At 46.7% G+C, this 24,661-nt stretch overlaps 1 protein-coding gene across 2 annotated transcripts in view; it reads left to right on the forward strand.

Annotated features, from left to right (window-relative positions):
- Positions 1 to 258: 258 nt before the first annotated feature.
- Positions 259 to 24,661, forward strand: part of LOC141060421 (uncharacterized) — a 34,641-nt gene continuing 10,238 nt past the window's right edge. The window contains exons 1-6 of one of the 2 annotated variants that reach the window (XM_073556668.1): positions 259 to 868; positions 12,410 to 12,512; positions 12,968 to 13,144; positions 13,228 to 13,351; positions 13,432 to 13,496; positions 22,395 to 23,160. In XM_073556668.1, the coding sequence (XP_073412769.1) occupies positions 609 to 868; positions 12,410 to 12,512; positions 12,968 to 13,144; positions 13,228 to 13,351; positions 13,432 to 13,496; positions 22,395 to 23,160 (1,495 nt within the window). In that variant the 5' untranslated portion in view covers positions 259 to 608. The remainder of the gene's footprint in view (positions 869 to 12,409; positions 12,513 to 12,967; positions 13,145 to 13,227; positions 13,352 to 13,431; positions 13,497 to 22,394; positions 23,161 to 24,661) is intronic. The other variant, XM_073556669.1, reaches the window with a different exon arrangement.

A 24,661-nucleotide genomic window follows, 5' to 3' on the forward strand; every position in this document is an offset into this window, starting at 1 on the left:
TTTTGTGCCTGCTGTGATGACAGGAGAGGGCGAGTTGTTGCTCTGGAATCGGCGCCTGCGCATTCCTCTCTTTCTGGCGCCATTGTCTTGAAGACACACTGCAGTGTGTCTTCCCCAAAGTGGCGCCGGAAAGCGCAGACTGCGCATGCGCTGCTTCCGGAGCAACAACCCGCCCTCTCCTGTCATCACAGCAAGACGCAAGACCCCGCGGCCACACCAAATCGTTAAGGTGTACCGGCGGGGGGGCTGCGTCTACCGTGATCTCGTGGGGGGTGCGTCACTGTGTCTGGAGCCAGACTGCGCAGGCGCATTGCACTTGCGCAGTCTATAAAGGCTTTAGACAGAGTGACGCTTACAGCGTATAACATATACTCGGATCTGTCCAGAGTTTCTCGGCCTCAGCTTTATATTATTACTTTCCCACCGTAGAGCAGCAGGAACTACAGAACATAATGAGGGATAAGATGGCTGTCAGTGCTCATCCTGCAGCTGCCGGACATCCACTGTTATGTCAGTGACAGTCTGTGTGACTGCACATTGGGATCTATCACAGATCATGTGTGCGCACGCACTGCACTGAGCAGCCAATCACAGAACAGCTATGTGTCATGTGGGAGGAGCCCAGTCGCAAATCAGAGCCTTGCCAGTCACTCCCCATTTGTACTCACTGCTCTCAGCTCCTCCCAGCCCCCAGCCAGGCAGGAAGAAGGGAGCGAACAGCAGCGGAAAAAAAAATTGGCTCAGCTCCCAGTGGTGAGCCGACTCCCGTCGGTCACATGAAAGAGCCGGCTCTTGGCCTCGGTTCCATGACGAACGACACATCACTACCGGAAATGACGTCACACCTGGAAGGAGCCGATACGTGGAGGTATGTGTGTGCTGTGTCTCCTCACCCCACTACACATGGAGGAGAGAGAGCGACAGACCCCGCACTACACATGGAGGAGAGAGAGCGACAGACCCCGCACTACACATGGAGGAGAGAGAGTGACAGACCCCGCACTACACATGGAGGAGAGAGAGTGACAGACCCCGCACTACACATGGAGGAGAGAGAGGGACAGACCCCGCACTACACATGGAGGAGAGAGAGCGACAGACCCCGCACTACACATGGAGGAGAGAGAGCGACAGACCCCGCACTACACATGGAGGAGAGAGAGCGACAGACCCCGCACTACACATGGAGGAGAGAGAGCGACAGACCCCGCACTACACATGGAGGAGAGAGAGCGACAGACCCCGCACTACACATGGAGGAGAGAGAGCGACAGACCCCGCACTACACATGGAGGAGAGAGAGTGACAGACCCCGCACTACACATGGAGGAGAGAGAGTGACAGACCCCGCACTACACATGGAGGAGAGAGAGTGACAGACCCCGCACTACACATGGAGGAGAGAGAGTGACAGACCCCGCACTACACATGGAGGAGAGAGAGCGACAGACCCCGCACTACACATGGAGGAGAGAGAGCGACAGACCCCGCACTACACATGGAGGAGAGAGAGCGACAGACCCCGCACTACACATGGAGGAGAGAGAGCGACAGACCCCGCACTACACATGGAGGAGAGAGAGCGACAGACCCCGCACTACACATGGAGGAGAGAGAGCGACAGACCCCGCACTACACATGGAGGAGAGAGAGTGACAGACCCCGCACTACACATGGAGGAGAGAGAGCGACAGACCCCGCACTACACATGGGGGAGAGAGAGCGACAGACCCCGCACTACACATGGAGGAGAGAGAGCGACAGACCCCGCACTACACATGGAGGAGAGAGAGCGACAGACCCCGCACTACACATGGAGGAGAGAGAGCGACAGACCCCGCACTACACATGGAGGAGAGAGAGCGACAGACCCCGCACTACACATGGAGGAGAGAGAGCGACAGACCCCGCACTACACATGGAGGAGAGAGAGCGACAGACCCCGCACTACACATGGAGGAGAGAGAGCGACAGACCCCGCACTACACATGGAGGAGAGAGAGCGACAGACCCCGCACTACACATGGAGGAGAGAGAGCGACAGACCCCGCACTACACATGGAGGAGAGAGAGCGACAGACCCCGCACTACACATGGAGGAGAGAGAGCGACAGACCCCGCACTACACATGGAGGAGAGAGAGCGACAGACCCCGCACTACACATGGAGGAGAGAGAGCGACAGACCCCGCACTACACATGGAGGAGAGAGAGCGACAGACCCCGCACTACACATGGAGGAGAGAGAGCGACAGACCCCGCACTACACATGGAGGAGAGAGAGCGACAGACCCCGCACTACACATGGAGGAGAGAGAGCGACAGACCCCGCACTACACATGGAGGAGAGAGAGCGACAGACCCCGCACTACACATGGAGGAGAGAGAGGGACAGACCCCGCACTACACATGGAGGAGAGAGAGGGACAGACCCCGCACTACACATGGAGGAGAGAGAGGGACAGACCCCGCACTACACATGGAGGAGAGAGAGGGACAGACCCCGCACTACACATGGAGGAGAGAGAGAGCGACAGACCCCGCACTACACATGGAGGAGAGAGAGAGGGACAGACCCCGCACTACACATGGAGGAGAGAGAGAGCGACAGACCCCGCACTACACATGGAGGAGAGAGAGAGCGACAGACCCCGCACTACACATGGAGGAGAGAGAGAGCGACAGACCCCGCACTACACATGGAGGAGAGAGAGAGCGACAGACCCCGCACTACACATGGAGGAGAGAGAGAGCGACAGACCCCGCACTACACATGGAGGAGAGAGAGAGCGACAGACCCCGCACTACACATGGAGGAGAGAGAGAGCGACAGACCCCGCACTACACATGGAGGAGAGAGAGAGCGACAGACCCCGCACTACACATGGAGGAGAGAGAGAGCGACAGACCCCGCACTACACATGGAGGAGAGAGAGAGCGCGACAGACCCCGCACTACACATGGAGGAGAGAGAGAGCGCGACAGACCCCGCACTACACATGGAGGAGAGAGAGAGCGCGACAGACCCCGCACTACACATGGAGGAGAGAGAGAGCGCGACAGACCCCGCACTACACATGGAGGAGAGAGAGAGCGACAGACCCCGCACTACACATGGAGGAGAGAGAGGGACAGACCCCGCACTACACAGGGAGGAGAGAGAGGGACAGACCCCGCACTACACATGGGGGGGAGAGAGAGCGAGACAGACCCCGCACTGCACATGGGGGAGAGACTGATAACACTGATGAGAGTATTGAGTGGGGGAACAAAGTAGATGTTTGATTCAGAGGTATCTCCAGAGAACACCGAATAAAGATTATGAATATAATTATGGAAATAAGAGTAAAAAAATGTGAAAAATACCTAATGATGCACTGTAAGCCGAAAAATAAACAAAAAAGAGTGGATAGAAAAGGATCTTTCGTTGCCTAACCTTGGACTTCATTTTGAGCATCCATATATTTAACCTCTTCTACCCTGACTTGCTATCTCCTGGTATTCTGACCTCGGAACGTTACCTGACTACGCCTTTGTCTCTTTATGACATACCCTCCTGGCTTCTGACCCCGGACTCCTTGACTATCCCATCTCGAGGCTTGTCCGTGAGAGGTGACTTGGCGTCCCACTTATACTCATCTCCTGTGCCGTCATCTTTCTAGCGGTGTCTGCACTCGTGTTCTGGGGGGGGGGGGAGGCTTTTGTGCAGTTGTGATGATACATGGCGCCCAGTCAGCACTGGCGTCGTTGTCCCTGCCTTCTGTCCAGTTGAACATAAAGAGGAAGTCAGTGAGGAGCTGATCTGATTCAGTTTGTCCGAATGCGGGGACAGTGACGCTAGCGCTGATTGGGCGCCGGGCACCATGTGTCATACAACATGAGTAAAAGTTTTTTTTTATTTTATCGGGGCCAAGCGTGTGGAATGAGAAGGTATTGTCGTACTAATGGATAACCCCTTTAAGTTTCAGGTAAGTATGACTGAGGGAAGTTTCGGTGACTGCCTTTATTTTTACCTAGTACATAGGTGGGGGAGACACAAAGCGCAAATAGGATCTTATCCCACAATAAAATAGCAATTTTTTTTAATATATAACTGCTCACCTGGCATTAGGTGGTCAAAGCACATGTATTGAAGATGGGCTGCCGCAGAGCCACAGGTCGGTCACCGACCAGACGATACAGTACACTGCAGGAAAGGATGTGGATTTTTGTCCGCGCTGCCCAAATAATAAAGTTACAAGATATAGTAGAAGTTCACTAGTGGTTTATTCAACTCATTTCAGGATGAATACCACCCCTTCCTCAGGAAATACCACGTAAATATGGTATTTCTTGAGGAAGGGGTGGTATTCACCCTGAAACGCGTTGAATAAACCACTATTGAACTTCTACTACTACTATTATTTATTTATATAGCACCATTGATTCCATGGTGCTGTACATGAGAAGGGGTTACATACAAATTACAGATATCACAGTAAACAAACTAACAATCACAGATGGATATAGAGGGGAGGGGACCCTGCCCTTTCGGGCTTACATTCTACAGCAGGGGTCTCAAACTGCATTCCTCGAGGGTCGCAAGCTATGCGTATTTTTGAGATTTCCATAGCATTGCACAAGGTGCTGGAATCATTATCTGTGCAGGTGATTATCACCTGTGCAATACAAGGAAATGCTGAAAACATGACCTGTTTGCTGCTCTTGAGGAATGCAGTTTGAGACCTCTTCTACAGGATGATGGGGAAGGAGACGGGGGGGGGGGGGGGTTGCGGCAGCTCCAGTGATGGTGAGGCGGAAGCTCCAGTAGTGATGAGGAGGCAGCGGGGTCATTGCAGGCTGTGGGTTTTCAGGTTCCGTCTGAAGGATCCGAATGAGTTTGATAGTCGGAAGTGTTGGGGCACAGAATTCCAGAGGATGGGGAATATTTGGGAGAAGTCTTGAAGGTGATTGGGTGAGGAGTGAATAGTGTGGAGGAGAAGAGGTCTTGGGAGGGCCAGAGATTACGTGAGGGAGGAGTAGCGAAGAGAGAGATAAATTAGTCCGGCAGCAGAGTTAAGGAGGGACTGGAGAGGTGAGAGGGTGTTAGCAGGGCGGCCACAGAAAAGGATGTTGCAATAGTCGAGTCGGGAGATGATGAGGGCATGCACAAGCCTAAACTAACAAGGCAAAACTAACAGGTCAAGGAAATTCTTATCCTCTCACTGACAACTTTATCTTCCAAAAGGCAGGGGAGAAAACAAGGGGAACTGCTACCTTGGATCTAATCCTTATAAACAGGGAGGAAATGGTTGAGGTAGTAAAAGTGGCTGGGACCCTAGGAGGTAGCGACCATGCTATTTTAGAATTTTGGATGGCTAGAGGAGGAAGACCTGTGAAGACTCAGACGTCAAGGTTAGATTTCAGAAAGGCAGATTTTAATAGATTGAGAAAGAGAATTGGAGGGATCCAATGGCTGGATATCCTTAAAGACAAAAATGTCCAGGAAGGATGGGAAATCTTGAAAAATGAAATTCTCAAAGCACAACTGTTATCAATTACGAAAAGAGGGAAGAATAGGAAGCATTTAAGAAAACCAGGATGGATGAACACAGAACTTAAGCACATGCTAAAAAGGAAGAAAGAAATGTTTATAAAATGGGAAGAGGGAGGCATATCTAAAGAAGAATATAATGCTGTCTGCAGAACCTGCAGGGCACAAATCAGATTAGCTAAAGCTGACAATGAATTGAGGCTTGCAAGAGACGTCAAAAGCAATAATAAAGAATTTTGGGGATATGTCAAAAGTAAAAGAAAAGTCAAAGATGATATAGGATTTTTACAGGATGAAAATGATGAAATGGTAAGACTGGATGTTGAGAAGGCCGAACTTTTAAATTCCTATTTTGCATCTGTTTTCTCTCAGAAAGGAAATGTAACATCAACTGTTCTTCACTGTCCTATTAAGGGAATAGAAGAATCCAGGATATCTATAAACGGAAAGATAGTGAGGAAACACTTAACTAACCTAAATGAATTCAAGTCTCCTGGTCCAGATGAATTACACCCCAGAGTACTGAAGGAGATAGCAGAAGAAATTTTTGAACCCCTCTCCATAATCTTTGAAAATTCTTGGAGAACAGGAGAAGTCCCAGAAGACTGGAGAAGAGCAAATGTTGTTCCTATCTTCAAAAAGGGGAAGAAGGTGGACCCAGGCAACTATAGGCCGGTGAGTCTGACTTCTATACCAGGAAAGATCTTTGAACAAATTATTAAACAACATTTATGTCAGTACCTGGATAAGATTGAAGTGATTAAACAGAGTCAGCATGGGTTTGTAACTAATAAGTCATGTCAGACTAACTTAATTTCCTTCTATGACGGAATCACTGATTGGGGTGGATCAGGGAAATGCTGTAGATATAGTATATCTTGACTTCAAAGCATTTGACAAAGTCTCTCACACAATCCTTATAGAAAAAATGACTAAGTATGGAATGGACAAGGCAACTGTTAGGTGGATTCATAACTGGCTTAGTGATCGGACCCAAAGAGTGGTCGTAAATGGCTGCACATCCAGTTGGAAGAATGTCTCAAGTGGGGTACCACAGGGCTCTGTCCTGGGCCCTGTATTGTTCAACATCTTTATCAACGATTTAGATGAAGGAACTTGAGGGTAAGCTGATTAACCCCTTCACCCCCAAGGGTGGTTTGCACGTTCATGACCGGGCCAATTTTTACAATTCTGACCACTGTACCTTTATGAGGTCATAACTCTGGAACGCTTCCATGGATCCCGGTGATTCTGACATTGTTTTCTCGTGACATATTGTACTTCATGTTAGTGGTAAAATTTCATTCAAATAACGCGTTTATTTGTGAGAAAAACGGAAATTTGGCGAAAATTTTGAAAATTTTGCAATTTTCCAACTTTGAATTTTTATGCCCTTAAATCACAGAGATACGGCACACAAAAAACTTGATAACTAACGTTTCCCACATGTTTACTTTACATCAGCACAATTTTGGAACCAAAATTTTTTTTTGTTAGGAAGTTATAAGGGTTAAAAGTTGACCAGCGATTTCTCATTTTTACAACACCATTTTATTTTTAGGACCACATCACATTTGAAGCCACTTTGAGGGATCTATATGATAGAAAATACCCAAAAGTGACACCATTCTAAAAACTGCACCCCTTAAAGTGCTCAATACCACATTCAAGAAGTTTATTAACCCTTTAGGTGCGTCACAGGAATTTTTTTGAATATTTAAAAAAAAATGAACATCTAACTTTTTTTCATAAAAAAATACTTCAGGTTCAATTTTTTTTATTTTACCAAGGGTAACAGGAGAAATTGGACTGCAAAAGTTATTGTGCAATTTGTCCTGAGTACGCAGATACCTGATATGTGGGGGGGAACCACTGTTTCGGTGCATGGCAGAGCTCAGAATGGAAGGAGCCAATGCAAAATTGGCTGGAATTCAGATTGGACGCCATGTCACGTTTGGAGAGTCCCTGATGTACCTAAACAGTGGAAACCCCCTACAAGTGACCCCATTTTGGAAACTAGACCCCCCAAGGAACTTATCTAGATATGTGGTGAGAACTTTGAACCCACAAGGGCTTTACAGAAGTTTATAACGTACAGCGGTACAATTAAAAAATCATATTTTTTCCACAAAAATGATCTTTTCACCCCAATTTTTATTTTCCCAAGGGTAACAGGACCCTAAAAGTTATTGTGCAATTTGTCCTGAGTACGCTGATACCCCACATGTGGGGGTAAACCACTATTTGGGCACATGGCAGAGCTCGGAAGGGAAGCAGCGCCATTTGACGTTTTTGGCTGGAATTGAGATCGGACACCATGTCGCGTTTGGAAAACCCCTGATGTACCAAAACAGTGGAAACCCCCCACAAATGACACCATTTTGGAAACTAGACCCCCTAAGGAACTTATCTAGATGTGTGGTGAGAACATTGAACCCCCATGGGCTTCACAGAAGTTTATAACATAAAGCCATACAATTAAAAAATCATATTTTTTCCACAAAAATGATCTTTTCACCCTCAATTCTTATTTTTCCAAGGGTAACAGGACTGTAAAAGTTATTGTGCAATTTGTCCTGAGTACGCTGATACCCCACATGTGGGGGTAAACCACTATTTGGGCGCATGGCAGAGCTCGGAAGGGAAGCAGCGCCATTTGACGTTTTTGGCTGGAATTGAGATCGGACACCATGTCGCGTTTGGAAAACTCCTGATGTACCAAAACAGTGGAAACCCCCCACAAATGACACCATTTTGGAAACTAGACCCCCTAAGGAACTTATCTAGATGTGTGGTGAGCACTTTGACCCCCCCAGTGCTTCACAGAAGTTTATAATGCCCGGGTGTGAAAATAAAAAATTCGTATTTTTTCCACAAACATGATCTTTTAGTCACCATTTTTTTATTTTCCCAAGGGTACCAGGAGAAATTGGACCCCAAAAGTTGTTGTCCAATTTGTCCTGAGTATGCTGATACCCCATATGTGGGAGAAAACTACTGTATGGGCACACGTCGGGGCTCGGAAGGGAAGTAGTGACGTTTTGGAATGCAGACTTTGATGGAATGGTCTGCGGGTGTCATGTGCGTTTGGAGAGCCCCTAATGTACCTAAACTATTGAAACTCCCCACAAGTGACCCCATTTTGGACACTAGACCCCCCACGGAACTTATCTAGATGTGTGGTGAGCACTTTGAACCCCCAAGTGCTTCACAGAAGTTTATAACACTCGGACGTGAAAATAAAAAAATCATTTTTTTCCACAAAAATGATATTTTTGCCCCGAATTTTTTATTTTCCTAAGGGTAACAGGAGAAATTGGACCCCAAAAATTGTTTTGCAATTTGTCCTGAGTAGGTTGATACCCTACATGTGGGGTAAAACACTGTTTGGGCGCATGGCAGAGCTTGGAAGGGAAGGAGCAACATTTGACTTTTTCAACTCAGAATTGGCTGGAATTGAGATCAGACGCCATGTTGCATTTGGAGAGCCCCTGATGTGCCCAAACAGTGGAAACCCCCCAATTATAACTCCAACCCGAACCCCAACACACCCCTAGCCCTAACACTAGCCCTAACCCTATCCCTAACCGGAAAATGGAGATAAATACTTTTTTTTAAATTTTATTATTTTTCCCTAACTAAGGGGGTGATAACGGGGGGTTTGATTTACTATTTATGGCGGTTTTTATATTTGGCAGCTGTCGCACGCTAAAAGACGCTTTTTATTGTAAAAATAGTTTTTGCATCACCACATATTGAGAGCTATAATTTTTCCGTATTTTGACCCACCGAGTCATGTGAGGTCTTATTTTTTGCGGGACGAGTTGTCGTTTTTATTGGTACCATTTTCGGGCACGTGACATTTTTTGATCGCTTTTTATTCCTATTTTTGGGACACTGAACAAAAACCAGCGTTTCATGAATTTCTTTTGGGGGGGTGCGTTTACACCGTTCCGCGTGCGGTAAAATTGATAAAGCGGTTTTATTCTTCGGGTCAGTACGGTTACAGCGATACCTCATTTATGTCATTTTTTTATGTTTTTGTCGGTTTTATGCAATGAAAACTATTTTATATAAAAAATTATTTTTGCATCGCTTTATTCTGCGAGCTATAACTTTTTTATTTTTTCGCTGATGATGCTGTGTGGCGGCTCGTTTTTTGCGGGACAAGATGACGTTTTCAGCGGTACCATGGATATTTATATGTGTCTTTTTGATCGCGCGTTATTACACTTTTTGTTTGGCGGTATGATAATAAATCATTATTTTTTGCTTCGTTTTTTATTTTTATTTTTTAAGGGGTTCGCTAAAGGGGTTAACTAATGGGACAGTTTTATAGGGCGGGTCATTACGGACGCGGCGATACCTAATATGTGTACTTTTATTGTTGTTTTTTTTTTTTATTATTTCCAAAAAATGGATTTATTGGGGGAATATTTTTTTTTTTTTTTTCTAATTTATTTGGCGATTTTTTTTTTTAATTATTTTAACACTTTTTTTATTTTTTTTTTTACTTTATTAAATAGTCCCAGGTGGGACATCACTGTCCTGTGACAGATCGCTGATCTGTCACATCACAGATCACTGTGACAGATCAGCGATCTGACACAGGCACTGCAGAAGGCTTCCTCATGCCTGCGCTTTGCAGGCACTGAGGAAGCCAGCTTCCTAAGGCCCCCGTCGCCATCTTGGATTCGGGGGCCTGGAGGAAAGGAGCCCCCCGCAGCAGCGCTGCATATTGCGCTGCTGTGGGGGGCTCAGGGAAGCACGGAGGGAGCCCCCTCCCTGCCGATGCTTCCCTTTAACCCTTGGTACACCGCGATCATGTTTGATCGCGGTGTGCAAGGGGTTAACGTGTCGGGGCGGTCCGTGACCGCCCCTGACACCTTGTGCCGGGTGTCAGCTGTGATAATCAACTGACACCCGGCCGCGATCAGCGGCGCTCACCACGTGGGTGCCGCTGATCGCGCTAGACGTACTATCCCGTCTATGGGCATAGGGGCCCGGGTCCCATGGACGGAATAGTACGTCTCATGTCAGGAAGGGGTTAAATTTGTGATGACACAAAGCTAGGAGGGATAGCTAATACTAGAAAAGAGAGAGAGAGGATTCAAAAAGATATAAATAAACTGGAGCAGTGGGCAGCAACTAACAGAATGCTTTTTAACGGAGAAATGCAAAGTACTACATCTGGGCAATAAAAATGAAAAAGCATATACAGAATGGGAGGAATAGGGCTAAGTGACAGCACATGTGAAAAAGACTTGGTTATACTAATAGATCACAGACTGAATATGAGTCAACAGTGTGATGCAGCAGCAAAAAAGGCAAATGCAATTCTAGGATGTATTAACAGAAGCATACAGTCTAGATCACGTGAAGTCATTATTTCCCTCTACTCCTCTTTGGTCAGACCTCATCTGGAATACTGTGTCCAGTTTTGGGCACCACATTTTAGAAAAGACATCAACAAACTGGAGCAAGTTCAGAAAAGAGCGACCAGAATGGTGACCGGTCTGAAAACCCTGTCTTATGAGGAAAGGTTGCAGGATTTGGGAATGTTTAGTTTGCAAAAGAGAAGACTGAGAGGAGACTTAATAGCTGTCTACAAATATCTAAAGGGCTGTCACATTGTAGAAGGATCAACTTTATTCTCATTTGCACAAGGAAAGACTAGAAGCAATGGGATGAAACTGAATGGGAGGAGACACAGATTAGATATTAGAAAATTTTTTTTGACAGAGTGATCAATGAGTGGAACAGGCTGCCACGAGAAGTGGTGAGTTCTCCTTCAATGGAAGTCTTCAAACAGAGGCTGGACAGACATCTGACTGGGATGATTTAGCGATGGCCCAAGAGGTCCCTTCCAACTCTGATTCTAAGCATTTTAGTAGATTGAGGGTTGAGGAAGGGACGGAATTTTATTATTTGGGCAGCGCAGACAAAAATCCACATCCTTTCCTGCAGTGTACTTTATTTTTACCTAAGCAGTTCAAATTTTGCTCATGTTTATAAATTAAAGACATGTATTAATAATCAAGTAAATAAGAAGGAATCTTTGTTTTTCAAAATGGCAAAAAGTCCCGGTCTCTTGGAGTTCTGTCATCACATCTGCGGTGTGCATCTATGGATGACATATTTTATGAAGCATCAGAGATTAGCAGATTAATAATTCTACCAAAAACAGCACATTTCTGCCTTTATGACTATACAATTGTTTTGTGTTCCTAGAAAAAAAAAAAATACATGAGATAAATAATATGTATGTAGTTATCAAAAAACTCTTGTAAGTCCCCCAGCATTTCCACCCTGATTACCTGTGGTAATTTCCAGTCTTAATTTACATAATTTCCAGAGCAATATTAGTGATTGTTATGTTACTCATGTATAGAGATGAGCGAATGTGTTCAGTTTTTGTCCCCGAATCAGATTTTGACATATTCGCTCCGTCTTCGATCACTATTCGTGCCGAATGTATGTCTGATGATCGGTTCTGAACATATTCGGTAATTTCTACTCCCATTGACTCTAATGACGTTCGGCTGTGTTTGCCGAATATTGCAAAAACAATATTCGATGCCGATCGTATTCGGAACCGAATCCGAACAAATTAGCTCATCTCTACTCATGTGAGCAATGCGGCCACTGATTGGCTGCGGCTGTCATGTGAACACGTGACCTCATTTGACACAGCTTTTATCTCACACATGGAGGAGCTACCCTGACAAGTTATTCATCTCCCCAGCTCCCACAGAGAGAATACCACAGCTCCACTTTGTATATTCACTTAAATGTCTCCCCATATTATCTACATTTTGTGTTTTTCATTTTTTTTTTTTTTTATTAGCTTCATCTCACCAACTTTTTTTCTAAACAGATATTTCCTGATTGACCCATTAATCATGAATAAGGACAGAGAAAAGATGGTAGAAAAGATATTAAACCTCACTCTAGAGATAATCTTCCATCTTACCGGAGAGGTGAGAGGTTCTGATGTCATCACATGACCTCATTATCTATGGGAATAACGAGGGATATGACCGGAGAGGTGAGAGGCTCTGATGTCACCACATGACCTCACTATCTATGGGAATAACGGGATATGACCAGAGAGGTGAGAGGCTCTGATGTCATCACATGACCTCACTATCTATGGGAATAACGGGATATGACCAGAGAGGTGAGAGGCTCTGATGTCATCACATGACCTCATTATCTATGGGAATAACAGGATATGACCGGAGAGGTGAGAGGTTCTGATGTCATCACATGACCTCATTATCTATGGGAATAACGGGGGATATGACCGGAGAGGTGAGAGGTTCTGATGTCATCACATGACATCATTATCTATGGGAATAACGGGGGATATGACCGGAGAGGTGATGGACTCTGGAGATGTCTGTAGTGATATTATTAATGTCTCCACACTCAGGATTATACAGTAGTGAAGACCTCTAGTGATCACTGTCAGGCCTTTGTGTCTCAAGGACGGGAAGGATCCCTGAGTCCAATCCCGGGGCCTCCACCTCACCCCCGGATACATGAGGACATCAATGACCAGAGGATCCTTGAACTCGCCAACAAGATGATTGAGCTGCTGACTGGAGAGGTGACGCTGCTGGGAATGCTGGGACATTATACAGGACAGCACTGGAGGATTCTGGGTGATGACTGTATCATTGTGTGTGTCAGGTTCCTATAAGGTGTCAGGACGTCACCGTCTATTTCTCCATGGAGGAGTGGGAGTATCTAGAAGGACACAAGGATCGGTACCAGGAGGTGATGATGGAGGAGCACCGGCCCCGCACATCACCAGGTAATAGACAGGACTAAATACACACGGCCTCTAATTCTCTGTATGTAATAATGATGTCAGTCCTGTCTGTGTCTCCTCAGCTCTCTCCAGTAAGAGGACAACCCCAGAGAGATGTCCCGCTCCTCCTCCTCCACAGGACCATCAGGTAGATGGAGATCTCCCTATGATGTGTAGACGGCTGTGACGTCCTTGTGGTCAGTCTTGTTTTCTCCTCCAGTATTATATGTTTTATACTTGTGTAATGAGAGCGGTGGAGACGGCAGGATCACAGCTGACTATCGGGTTCTTTTCTGCCTTGAGCATCCTGCCTCAGGCAGCAGTTAAGGTATCTCTCAGGGATTGGGATTTTGCCGTCTCTTAGCAGTGGGATTTGGCCAGCGTGGACTAACGAGTGCAAGGGCACAGTATAGCCAGTGGCCCCAGTGTAGAGCGGTTGATGCATGGAAGGAGACAATGTGAGGGCCTAGTATAGGGAGAAAACGAAGTTCAGAAAAGTGACAGTGTGAGGACACAGAGTAGAGAGAGGACAGTGTGATGCGGGCACTGAAGATTAGGGTTGTGAGAGGGAGGCAGTTTAGAGAAATTGAAAGTGTGGGGGGAAATAGTGGAAAGGGAAAAACATGAAGTGGGGACAGTGTGAACGATATAGTTCATACGTGCAGCCAGTATGACAGTAATAGTTATTATTTATTATTATAGCTCCATTTATTCCATGGCGCTTTACATGTGAAAAGGGTTACACATAATACAAAACAAGTACAATAATCTTGAACAATACAAGTCACAACTGGTACAGGATGAGAGAGGACCCTGCCCGCGAGGGCTCACAGTCTACAAGGGATGGGTGAGGATACAGTAGGTGAGGGCACAGCTGGTCGTGCAGCGGTATATTGGAATGAGTGTAAGGCCGGTTTCACATTTGCGTATGGAGGAGCTGCGGACTTCCTCCGTGAATCTCCGCCCACGGCCGCACCTCCTCCGGTCAGCTCCGCCTCCGTCAGCATGCGGCCTGCATACCCGATCTTTAGCATTAGGTACGCAGGCCGTGCCGATGTGAGCGGATGCCTCCGCATGCATTGTTTTGACGGTGCGGCGACCTGCATGTTGCGTTTTGGTGAGATCGCAGCATTGTCAAAACGACGTATGCGGAGGCATCCGCACTCATCGGCATGGCTTGCGTACCTAATGCTAAAGATAGGGTACGCGGGCCGCATGCCGACAGGCGGAGCTGACTGGAGGAGGTGCGGCCGTGGGCAGAGCTTCACGGAGGAAGTCCGCAGCTCCCCAAATGTGAAACTGGCCTTACAGCAGCTTGTAGGTTTGTTGGAAGAGGTAGATCATAGTTCTTAACTGAGTTTGCTGTGGCATTTATAGTTCATAAATGGACAGTGTGGTGGTGGTTATGGTTCATAAGGTTGGACGATGTGGCATAAGGGCCAACAGCGTGACTTATAGATTATAAGGGGGATTGTGTTGTATCATAAGTTGGCATACTGTGGTGGTTATTGTTCATGAGAGCTAACGGTGTTGCTGTTGTAATTCGTGAAGGGGGACATTGTGGAGGCAATATTTTATAACTAACAAAGGACAGGGTGGGGGTCATAATTTGTTCAGAGATTACAGTAATGCATTTAATCAAGGGCACAGCATGAGCAGATATTTATATCGAGATAAGACGTTTCCTATAAGGTACCTAGATGTCAATGTTCATTTGTCATACTGACTGCCTCAAATCTGTACTGTAGTCCCTGTATGGTCCGCAATCTGATGAAGGCTGGTAACAACAACCCCCAGCCTCTACTTACGGTTTTTACGAATATATTAGAAGATTTAGCTACGTGCTATACAAATGTACAGTATATGGCGTGGGCTGACCTGACATTGCAATTTCACTGCAGTTAGCTTGATTCTCCATTCATGTACTGATTGTGGTTATTTTGATGTATTCATGTACTGATAATGGTTTTGGTGCTGTACTCAGGTACTGATGATTTGGTGCTTTATTCATGTAGCTAGGGTGGCTTTTGTGCTCTGTTCATCTACAAATTATGATTCTAGTGATGTGATCAGATACCGATGATAGTTATGGTGACATTAATGTACTGTCACGCTGTGATAGTCTTCGGTAAGGAAGGGGGGCTCAACCTGGAACTGGGACACTATCAATCCCTTGAAGGTAGAAAGGCCCTGGTCTACAACCTTACTATGCTCCTGATACACCCTGATCTGTCCGCTCCCCCCATCCCATGAGGTATGGGACAGAAATGTAAGGTAAACAAGATACAAAGACAAAACAGGGATAACAGAAAACCTGTCATACAAAAGTACTAACCAACAATAGGGAGGAGGATAGGAACAGGGAGGAATAAACTAAATGGGAACAGGGACCAGGAGATAAACACAAACATATTACAGTAAACCACAGAACACTACTACAACAACTCTATTCTAACCACTTCGCTTTAGCACACAACACAGGAAGATGAATCTTTCACTGGCAGGTACAAGAAGGTCTGACAAGCTTATATAGGAAGAGGTAATGATTAGGGATGAGTGAATAGCTTTGGATAAGTCTTTATCCGAATATAGTGCTTAACAAATAGCTGCATCGGGAACCTGGATACCTTAAGTGCTCCCGATAATGAGCTGTTCGACGTTGCGGCTGCATATGTCCACGGCTGTGTGACAGTCACAACCAGGGCTGCCACTAGGAATTTCGGGGCCCCATACTGGCAACATTTTCGGGGCCCCCTTGAGACTCCGCCCAGGCTCCACCCCAGCCCCGCCCTCCACCCCTTGAACTGTCCACAGCCCCACCGCTCTCTTGAAAAAACTCCACTTGCTAAAATATCCAATACAATTTAGGTATATTTTTATTTATTTTTCAATTTTTAAAATGACCAATAATATCACATCAAAAGGGACTAATACCACCACACCATGCCCAGACACCATATTACCACCACATGGTGACCAATAATACCACATACAAGGAACAAATACAGCCATACCATGTCCAGACCACATATTACCACTAATGACAGAATAATAGCACATACAAGGGACAAATAACACCGCACCATGACCAGACCACATATTACCAGCACATGGTGACTGGATACTACAATACTGATCATTAATATAAAAACATATTGCTATGACCATAAGTGCCATTAACACAGGAGATCTGTACTTAGTATGTAGTGTCTGTGTACAGGTAATACAGTGACCACCGGTGACATTATGCACAGGACCTCTGTATATAGTGTCAGAGTACAGGTAATATAGTGACCACCGGTGACATTATGCACAGGACCTCTGTATATAGTGTCAGTGTACAGGTAATACAGTGATCACCAGTGACATTATACACAGGAGCTCTGTATATAGTGTCAGAGTACAGGTAATATAGTGACCACCGGTGACATTATGCACAGGACCTCTGTATATAGTGCCAGTGTACAGGTAACACAGTGATCACTGGTGACAATGTACAAAGGCACTCTGTATATAGTGTATAGTGTCATTGTACAGGTAACACACTGATTCACCAGTGACGTCTCTAGGTAAAGTCCTTCATCCTTGCTTTTCATTCATCCAGCACAGATCGCTATCACATCTTCCAGCCAGGGCTCCTCTCTGCAGGCAATAACACAGTTATCTAGAGCTCCGCTTGCAGAACACATTACTTAATTTTTTTCCCAACTTCTACACTACACCAGATGAAGAAAAAAAGGTGACAGTGTCACTCTGCACAGTAACAGAACCTCCCCCCCCCCCCCCATTTAAAACAGTATCCTCAAAAAAATAAAATAAATACGTCACTGCAGTAATAATATCCCTTAATTAGCCCCTATGGTAATAATATCCCCCATCCTGGCTTCAGCCATATTTTCTCTCATCCTGCCCTCATGAGTATCCATTCTGCCCCCACATGATCTGTCCACATCGTATCCATCCTGCCCCATGATCCTGCACCATGTGTCTCCCATCCTGCCACCTGTGTCTCACATTCTGCCTCCTCCTGTGTCTCACTGTCACATTCTGCCCCCGTGCCTCACATTCTGCACCCTCCTGTGTCTCACTGTCACATTCTGCACCCTCCTGTGTCTCACTGTCACATTCTGCCCCCATGGTCATTCTGCCCCCATGGTCATTCTGCCCCCATGGTCATTCTGCCCCCGTGTCTCGCATTCTGCCCCCTCCTGTGTCTCACTGTCACATTCTGCCCCCATGTCCATTCTGACCCCGTGTCTCACATTCTGCCCCCATGGTCATTCTGCCCTCGTGTCTCACATTCTGCCCCCATGGTCATTCTGCCCTCGTGTCTCACATTCTGCCCCCATGGTCATTCTGCCCTCGTGTCTCACATTCTGCCCCCATGGTCATTCTGCCCTCGTGTCTCACATTCTGCCCCCATGGTCATTCTGCCCTCGTGTCTCACATTCTGCCCCCATGGTCATTCTGCCCTCGTGTCTCACATTCTGCCCCCATGGTCATTCTGCCCTCGTGTCTCCCCTCCTGTGTCTGTGTCACATTCTGCCCCCTCCTTTGTCTTACTGTCACATTCTGCCCTCATGTCTCACATTCAGCCCCATGTCCATTCTGCCCCCATGTCTCGCATTCTGCCCCCTCCTGTGTCTCACTGTCATATTCTGCCCCCATGTCTCACATTCTGCCCCCTCCTGTGTCTGTGTCACATTCTGCCCCCATGTCCATTCTGACCCCATGTCTCACATTCTGCCGCCATGGTCATTCTGCCCCCGTGTCTCCCCTCCTGTGTCTGTGTCACATTCTGCCCCCTCCTTTGTCTTATTGTCACATTCTGCCCTCACGTCCTGCATTCTGCCCTCATGTCTCACATTCAGCCCCATGTCCATTCTGCCCCCATGTCTCACATTCTGCCCCTTCCTGTGTCTCACTGTCACATTCTGCCCCCTCCTGTGTCTTACTGTCACATTCTGCCCCCTCCTGTGTCTTACTGTCACATTCTGCCCCCACGTCTTGCATTCTGCCCCCACGTCTTGCATTCTGCCCACATTTCTCGCATTCTGCCCCCGTATCTACATATTTGGCCCTGTGTGTTTCTAATCCTGCCCCCTGTCTCCATATTTGCCCCTGTGTGTCTCCAATCCTGCGCCCTGTCTCCATATTTGCCCCTGTGTGTCTCCAAACCTGCCCCCTGTCTCCATATTTGCCCCTGTGTGTCTCCAATCCTGCGCCCTGTCTCCGTATTTGCCCGTCTCCAATCCTGCGCCCTGACTCCATATTTGCCCTGTGTCTCCAATCCTGCCCCCTGTATACATATTTGCCCTGTGTCTCCAATCCTGCCACTGTCTCCAATCCTGCCCCGTCTCCATATTTGCCCCTGTGTGTCTCCAATCCTGCGCCCTGTCTCCATATTTGCCCCTGTCTGTCTCCAATCCTGCCCCGTCTCCATATTTGCCCCTGTCTGTCTCCAATCCTGCCCCCATGTCTTGCATTCTGCCCCCATCATGTCTTGCATTCTGCCCCCATCATGTCTTGCATTCTGCCCCCATCATGTCTTGCATTCTGCCCCCATCATGTCTTGCATTCTGCCCCCATCATGTCTTGCATTCTGCCCCCATCATGTCTTGCATTCTGCCCCCATCATGTCTTGCATTCTGCCCCCATCATGTCTTGCATTCTGCCCCCATCATGTCTTGCATTCTGCCCCCATCATGTCTTGCATTCTGCCCCCATCATGTCTTGCATTCTGCCCCCATCATGTCTTGCATTCTGCCCCCATCATGTCTTGCATTCTGACCCCATCATGTCTTGCATTCTGACCCCATCATGTCTTGCATTCTGACCCCATCATGTCTTGCATTCTGACCCCATCATGTCTTGCATTCTGACCCCATCATGTCTTGCATTCTGACCCCATCATGTCTTGCATTCTGACCCCATCATGTCTTGCATTCTGACCCCATCATGTCTTGCATTCTGACCCCATCATGTCTTGCATTCTGACCCCATCATGTCTTGCATTCTGACCCCATCATGTCTTGCATTCTGACCCCATCATGTCTTGCATTCTGACCCCATCATGTCTTGCATTCTGACCCCATCATGTCTTGCATTCTGACCCCATCATGTCTTGCATTCTGACCCCATCATGTCTTGCATTCTGACCCCATCATGTCTTGCATTCTGACCCCATCATGTCTTGCATTCTGACCCCATCATGTCTTGCATTCTGACCCCATCATGTCTTGCATTCTGACCCCATCATGTCTTGCATTCTGACCCCATCATGTCTTGCATTCTGACCCCATCATGTCTTGCATTCTGACCCCATCATGTCTTGCATTCTGACCCCATCATGTCTTGCATTCTGACCCCATCATGTCTTGCATTCTGACCCCATCATGTCTTGCATTCTGACCCCATCATGTCTTGCATTCTGACCCCATCATGTCTTGCATTCTGACCCCATCATGTCTTGCATTCTGACCCCATCATGTCTTGCATTCTGACCCCATCATGTCTTGCATTCTGACCCCATCATGTCTTGCATTCTGACCCCATCATGTCTTGCATTCTGACCCCATCATGTCTTGCATTCTGACCCCATCATGTCTTGCATTCTGACCCCATCATGTCTTGCATTCTGACCCCATCATGTCTTGCATTCTGACCCCATCATGTCTTGCATTCTGACCCCATCATGTCTTGCATTCTGACCCCATCATGTCTTGCATTCTGACCCCATCATGTCTTGCATTCTGACCCCATCATGTCTTGCATTCTGACCCCATCATGTCTTGCATTCTGACCCTTTGTGTCTCCATATTTGCCCCTGTGTCTCCAATTCTGCCCCCTGTCTCCATATTTGCCCCTGTGTGTCTCCAATCCTGCCCCCGTGTCTCCATTCTGCCAGGGATACATACTGCCCCTTTCAAAAATAAAAACGTTCTTCTTACCTGACCTCGCTCCTGCGCTGAAGATGGAGCTGCTGTGTGAGCTGAAAGGACCTGTGGTGACGTCATCGTCATGTGATCAAGGGGCGGAGCTGTTCAATGCTGAAGGCCTGTGATAATGATGACGTCACCACAGGTCGCATATGACCAGAGCCATGGCTGCCTCCAATGACTGAGGAGTTTTGGAAAGCACTAGTGCCCTGACAAAACTGACTCCTAAGAGCAGGATTGCTCCACTGGGTATCAGTGGCGCTTCTAAGGAACTCTGAGCAGAATTCCTCTGCTGACCGGTCTCCCTGCTTTAGCTTGCGTAGCTTGGACTTGGCAAGGGAGACACGGTCCAGATCATCATACACAAGGGCTCAAAAAACCCCATCAACCAACCGGAGAGACAGTGAGCCTGACGGAAGTGAAAAGGCCCAGGATTGATTGATCTCCTTGACGGAGAGAAATAATCTCAACCCATTGCTCCTCACTCCTAGATGAATGAGGACAAAGCCTAAAATAAAGCATACAGGCTTCACGGAACACAATAACTTTATCCCATCCCCCAGAACTTTAGGTTCCGGTTCAGCCTGACTGCCCAATTGACCAATAGTCTGCTGCTGTGAGACCCTAGGTTGCAGGTCTAATAGTTCAAGCGACACACCCTGCAACTCTTTGGCAAAGACTGCAAAGGGATCAATACCAAGATACAAAATGTGGGGCTTGTGAAAATGTCACACTGTGAAGATCTTCTGTAAGGAAGAGGGGCCTCAAACTGTCCCTGGAACTGGGACCTTAACTATCCCTGTCCGGGGGTAGAGAGGCTGGAATCTCCTACCTTACTATGCTCCTGTTAAACCCTGATCTGTTCCCTTCCCCACCCCATGAGGCATGAGACAGAAATGTAAGGTAAGCAAGACACAAAGACAAAACAGGGATAATGGAAAACCTCTATCATATAAAAGCACCAACCATCAATAGGGAGGAGGATAAGAACAGGGAGGAATAAACTAAATGGGAACAGAGATCAAGATATAAACACACACATATGACAGTAAACCACAGAACAGCACTACAACAACTCTACTGCAACCACTTTTCTTTAGCACCCAGCACAGAAAGACAAATCTTTTACCATGATGTATTAATGTATTGATGGTAGTTCTGGTGATTATTCATGAATTTATGATGAAGGTTCTGGTTATGTATTCATGTACTGATGGTAGTTTTAATGATGTATTTATGTACTGATTTTTTAGATGTTGCATTCTTGCACTCATGAAGGTTCTGTTACTGTACTCAGATACTGATTGGTGGTTCTTTTACTAATAGTCGTCTTTTATTCTTTTGCTAATGGTGGTTGTGGTGCTGTATTTATATACTGATGATGATTCTGGTGATGTATTTATGTTCTGATGATGGTTTTGGTGCAGTAATTCTTTACAGAAGACCATGAATTGTCATATAAATTATTTATTATGCTTTGCTAATACAACGCCATCATATTCTGCAGCATTTTACAGACCTCATCATCATCACTTTTCCCCTGTATGTCTTAAGCGTGTGGGAGGAAACCGGAGTACCCAGAGGAAACCTATGCAAATATAGGGAGAACATACAAACTCCTTATAGACGTTATCCGTGGTGCAATTGCGTATACTCACTGCAGACTTATTGCAGTGTGGGAAGGGCAGTCATTTAATTTTTCACTTCAAGCAGCAGAAAGGCTAGAATCGGCCTTGCTGACCATGGACATCAGATGTACAAATCTTATCACCATTTTCTGGCTATGGAGATGGCTGGATATTATAATGAGATGACAGGTTAGATTTATATCTGTCAGAGCCTTTAATTCCTCCGAGACAAAAATCGGAAGCCAATCTCCCTCAACTGACAACCTGTGCTGAAAACACAGGTATGAGGATCTCGAGGTTGTCACTGAGCCATTAGCTAATATTTATGTCCATCTTTGAGACCTGCTACCGTGACTCAGATTATTACTACTGTCAGATCATGTTGGGTCCTGATGCTGATTACTGATGGTTTCTGCTCATGTAAATTATTTCCTATGACTTCTCCGATCATCGGGGACTTTTACAATGTTTGTTTTGCAGCTTTTGGATCCGGATAAAGATCTCAACGATATTAATGGTCCAGAGAGAAATGTGTGGGGCGATCAGCAGTGTAAAGAGGAGACCCCTAATGTGAGGGGAGGTCAGCGGTGTAAAGAGGAGACCCCTAATATGAGGGGCGATCACCGGTGTAAAGAGGAGACCCCTAATGTGAGGAGCGATCAGCGGTGTAAAGAGGAGACCCCTAATGTGAGGGGCGATCAGCGGTGTGAAGAGGAGACCCCTAATGTGAGGGGCGATCAGCGGTGTGAAGAGGAGACCCCTAATGTGAGGGGCGATCAGCGGTGTGAAGAGGAGACCCCTAATGTGAGGGGCGATCACCGGTGTAAAGAGGAGACCCCTAATGTGAGAGGCGATCACCGGTGTAAAGAGGAGACCCCTAATGTGAGGGGCGATCAGCGGTGTGAAGAGGAGACCCCTAATGTGAGGTGCGATCAGCGGTGTGAAGAGGAGACCCCTAATGTGAGGTGCGATCAGCGGTGTAAAGAGGAGACCCTTAATGTGGGGGTCGATCAGTGGTGTAAAGAGGAAACCCCTAATGTGAGGGGCGATCAGCGGTGTGAAGAGGAGACCCCTAATGTGAGGAACGATCAGTGGTGTAAAGAGAAGACCCCTAATGTGGGGGTCGATCAGCGGTGTGAAGAGGAGACCCCTAATGTGAGGAACGATCAGTGGTGTAAAGAGGAGACCCCTAATGTGAGGAGCGATCAGCGGTGTGAAGAGGAGACCCCTACAGATCACTGCCCAGGTGAGGGTCTTTAACTGAATATTCACTTTCAGCACAATGTGAATTGATAATGATGTGATCCTGTTATATGTGAGGTCACAGGTCGTCATTTATAATATGGCTGATAATCTACAGCTGGAGATGAATTATACTTGTGTGAGCCGCCAATTTCTTCATCATCTGATGTCAGTTCTGACGAAGGAAAAGAATTTTAAAAAATTTGGGGCTCAAAAACCAAGAAGCTTAGAAAATACAAAACGTGGAGATTTAAACCCTCATAACAAAAGAGGATGGGTTATTATTGCTCTGAGTGTCAGTAATGCGGCTCACCAGGGACTTGGAGGAGGAGACCTAGTGATAAACCACTATTAACTTGTAACAAACCACATCATTATCGTGAAAGATGAGTATCACCTCTAAATGGGGATCTGTCACCAGAACAAAAGATGCCTGTTTTTACTCTTGTTTTATTCCTGATGCTCCCCTCAGTATTATTATTAATTTATTATTTTAAATCCACCATATGGTTCCAGAGATACGAGCCTTTTTGCTTAGTGCTAAATTTAATTTTGTTTACTAAAGGGGTGTGGCTCCCAGGATCCTCTGGGGTGTGTCTCTAGGCTGCAGAGCCAGGCAAGGGAAGGTAGAAAGTAATTCTGAATTTTTTTCTATTATAGTTTTTTTTTACGGCATGTATTTGCTATGTAATCTGAGAGAAGCATGATGTAGTTACAGAGAGCCTGATTTCAGCGATGTGTCACTTATTGGGCTGCTTGGTGCAGTTTTGATAGAATCCCGGTTTTCTGTGCTGTAGATATAGTAGTGCTCAGAATGTTGAACTGTGTATAACTCCGCCCACCCCACTGATTGGCAGCTTGCTCACAGTGTACTCGGGAAACTGCCAATCAGTGGTGAGGGGTGGGAGTTAAACAGATTTGCTGGACTGCCTGGCATGCACCACCTAGTCATCTAATGATCAGCTCCTGTTGGTAAAACACTGATTGTATTGAAACTACAGCAAGATACTGAGCAAATGACACATCACAAGAAACAGAGTCTCAGCCCCAATATCAGGCTGCTCTCAGATTAAATAGCAAAAACCTGTGATAGATTCCCTTTAACGGGAACCTGTCACCCCCCTGGACGTTTTTAACTAAAAGAGCCACCTTCAGCAGCCCTAAGGCTGCATTCTGTGAAGGTGGCTCTTCCGTTTCTGACCCCCAGTAAAGCTTCTGTCCCCACCTGCTTCTGTCTCGTATGCCAGCGCCTGCTCTGTGAAAACAGTTCTCGAGCATACGCAGTGCGCGCTGCCCGTGAACTGACATCAGGCGATCATGCCTGTGTGTTGTGGAGGCCCCAGATCCTGCCCCGTAGTGTGTGTGTGTGATGATGTATTCACACTGCGGGGCTGGGAATCTAGGGCCTCCACAACACGGAGGCATGATCGCCTGATGTCCGTTCACAGGCAGCGCGCACTGCGCATGCCCGAGAACTGGTACAAAGTACAATTTGAGCGGGCGCC

Source organism: Dendrobates tinctorius, unplaced genomic scaffold (assembly GCF_039654945.1).
Source record: "Dendrobates tinctorius isolate UK_male_01 unplaced genomic scaffold, ASM3965494v1 ptg000237l, whole genome shotgun sequence".
In the NCBI taxonomy this organism is placed as follows: domain Eukaryota; kingdom Metazoa; phylum Chordata; class Amphibia; order Anura; family Dendrobatidae; genus Dendrobates; species Dendrobates tinctorius.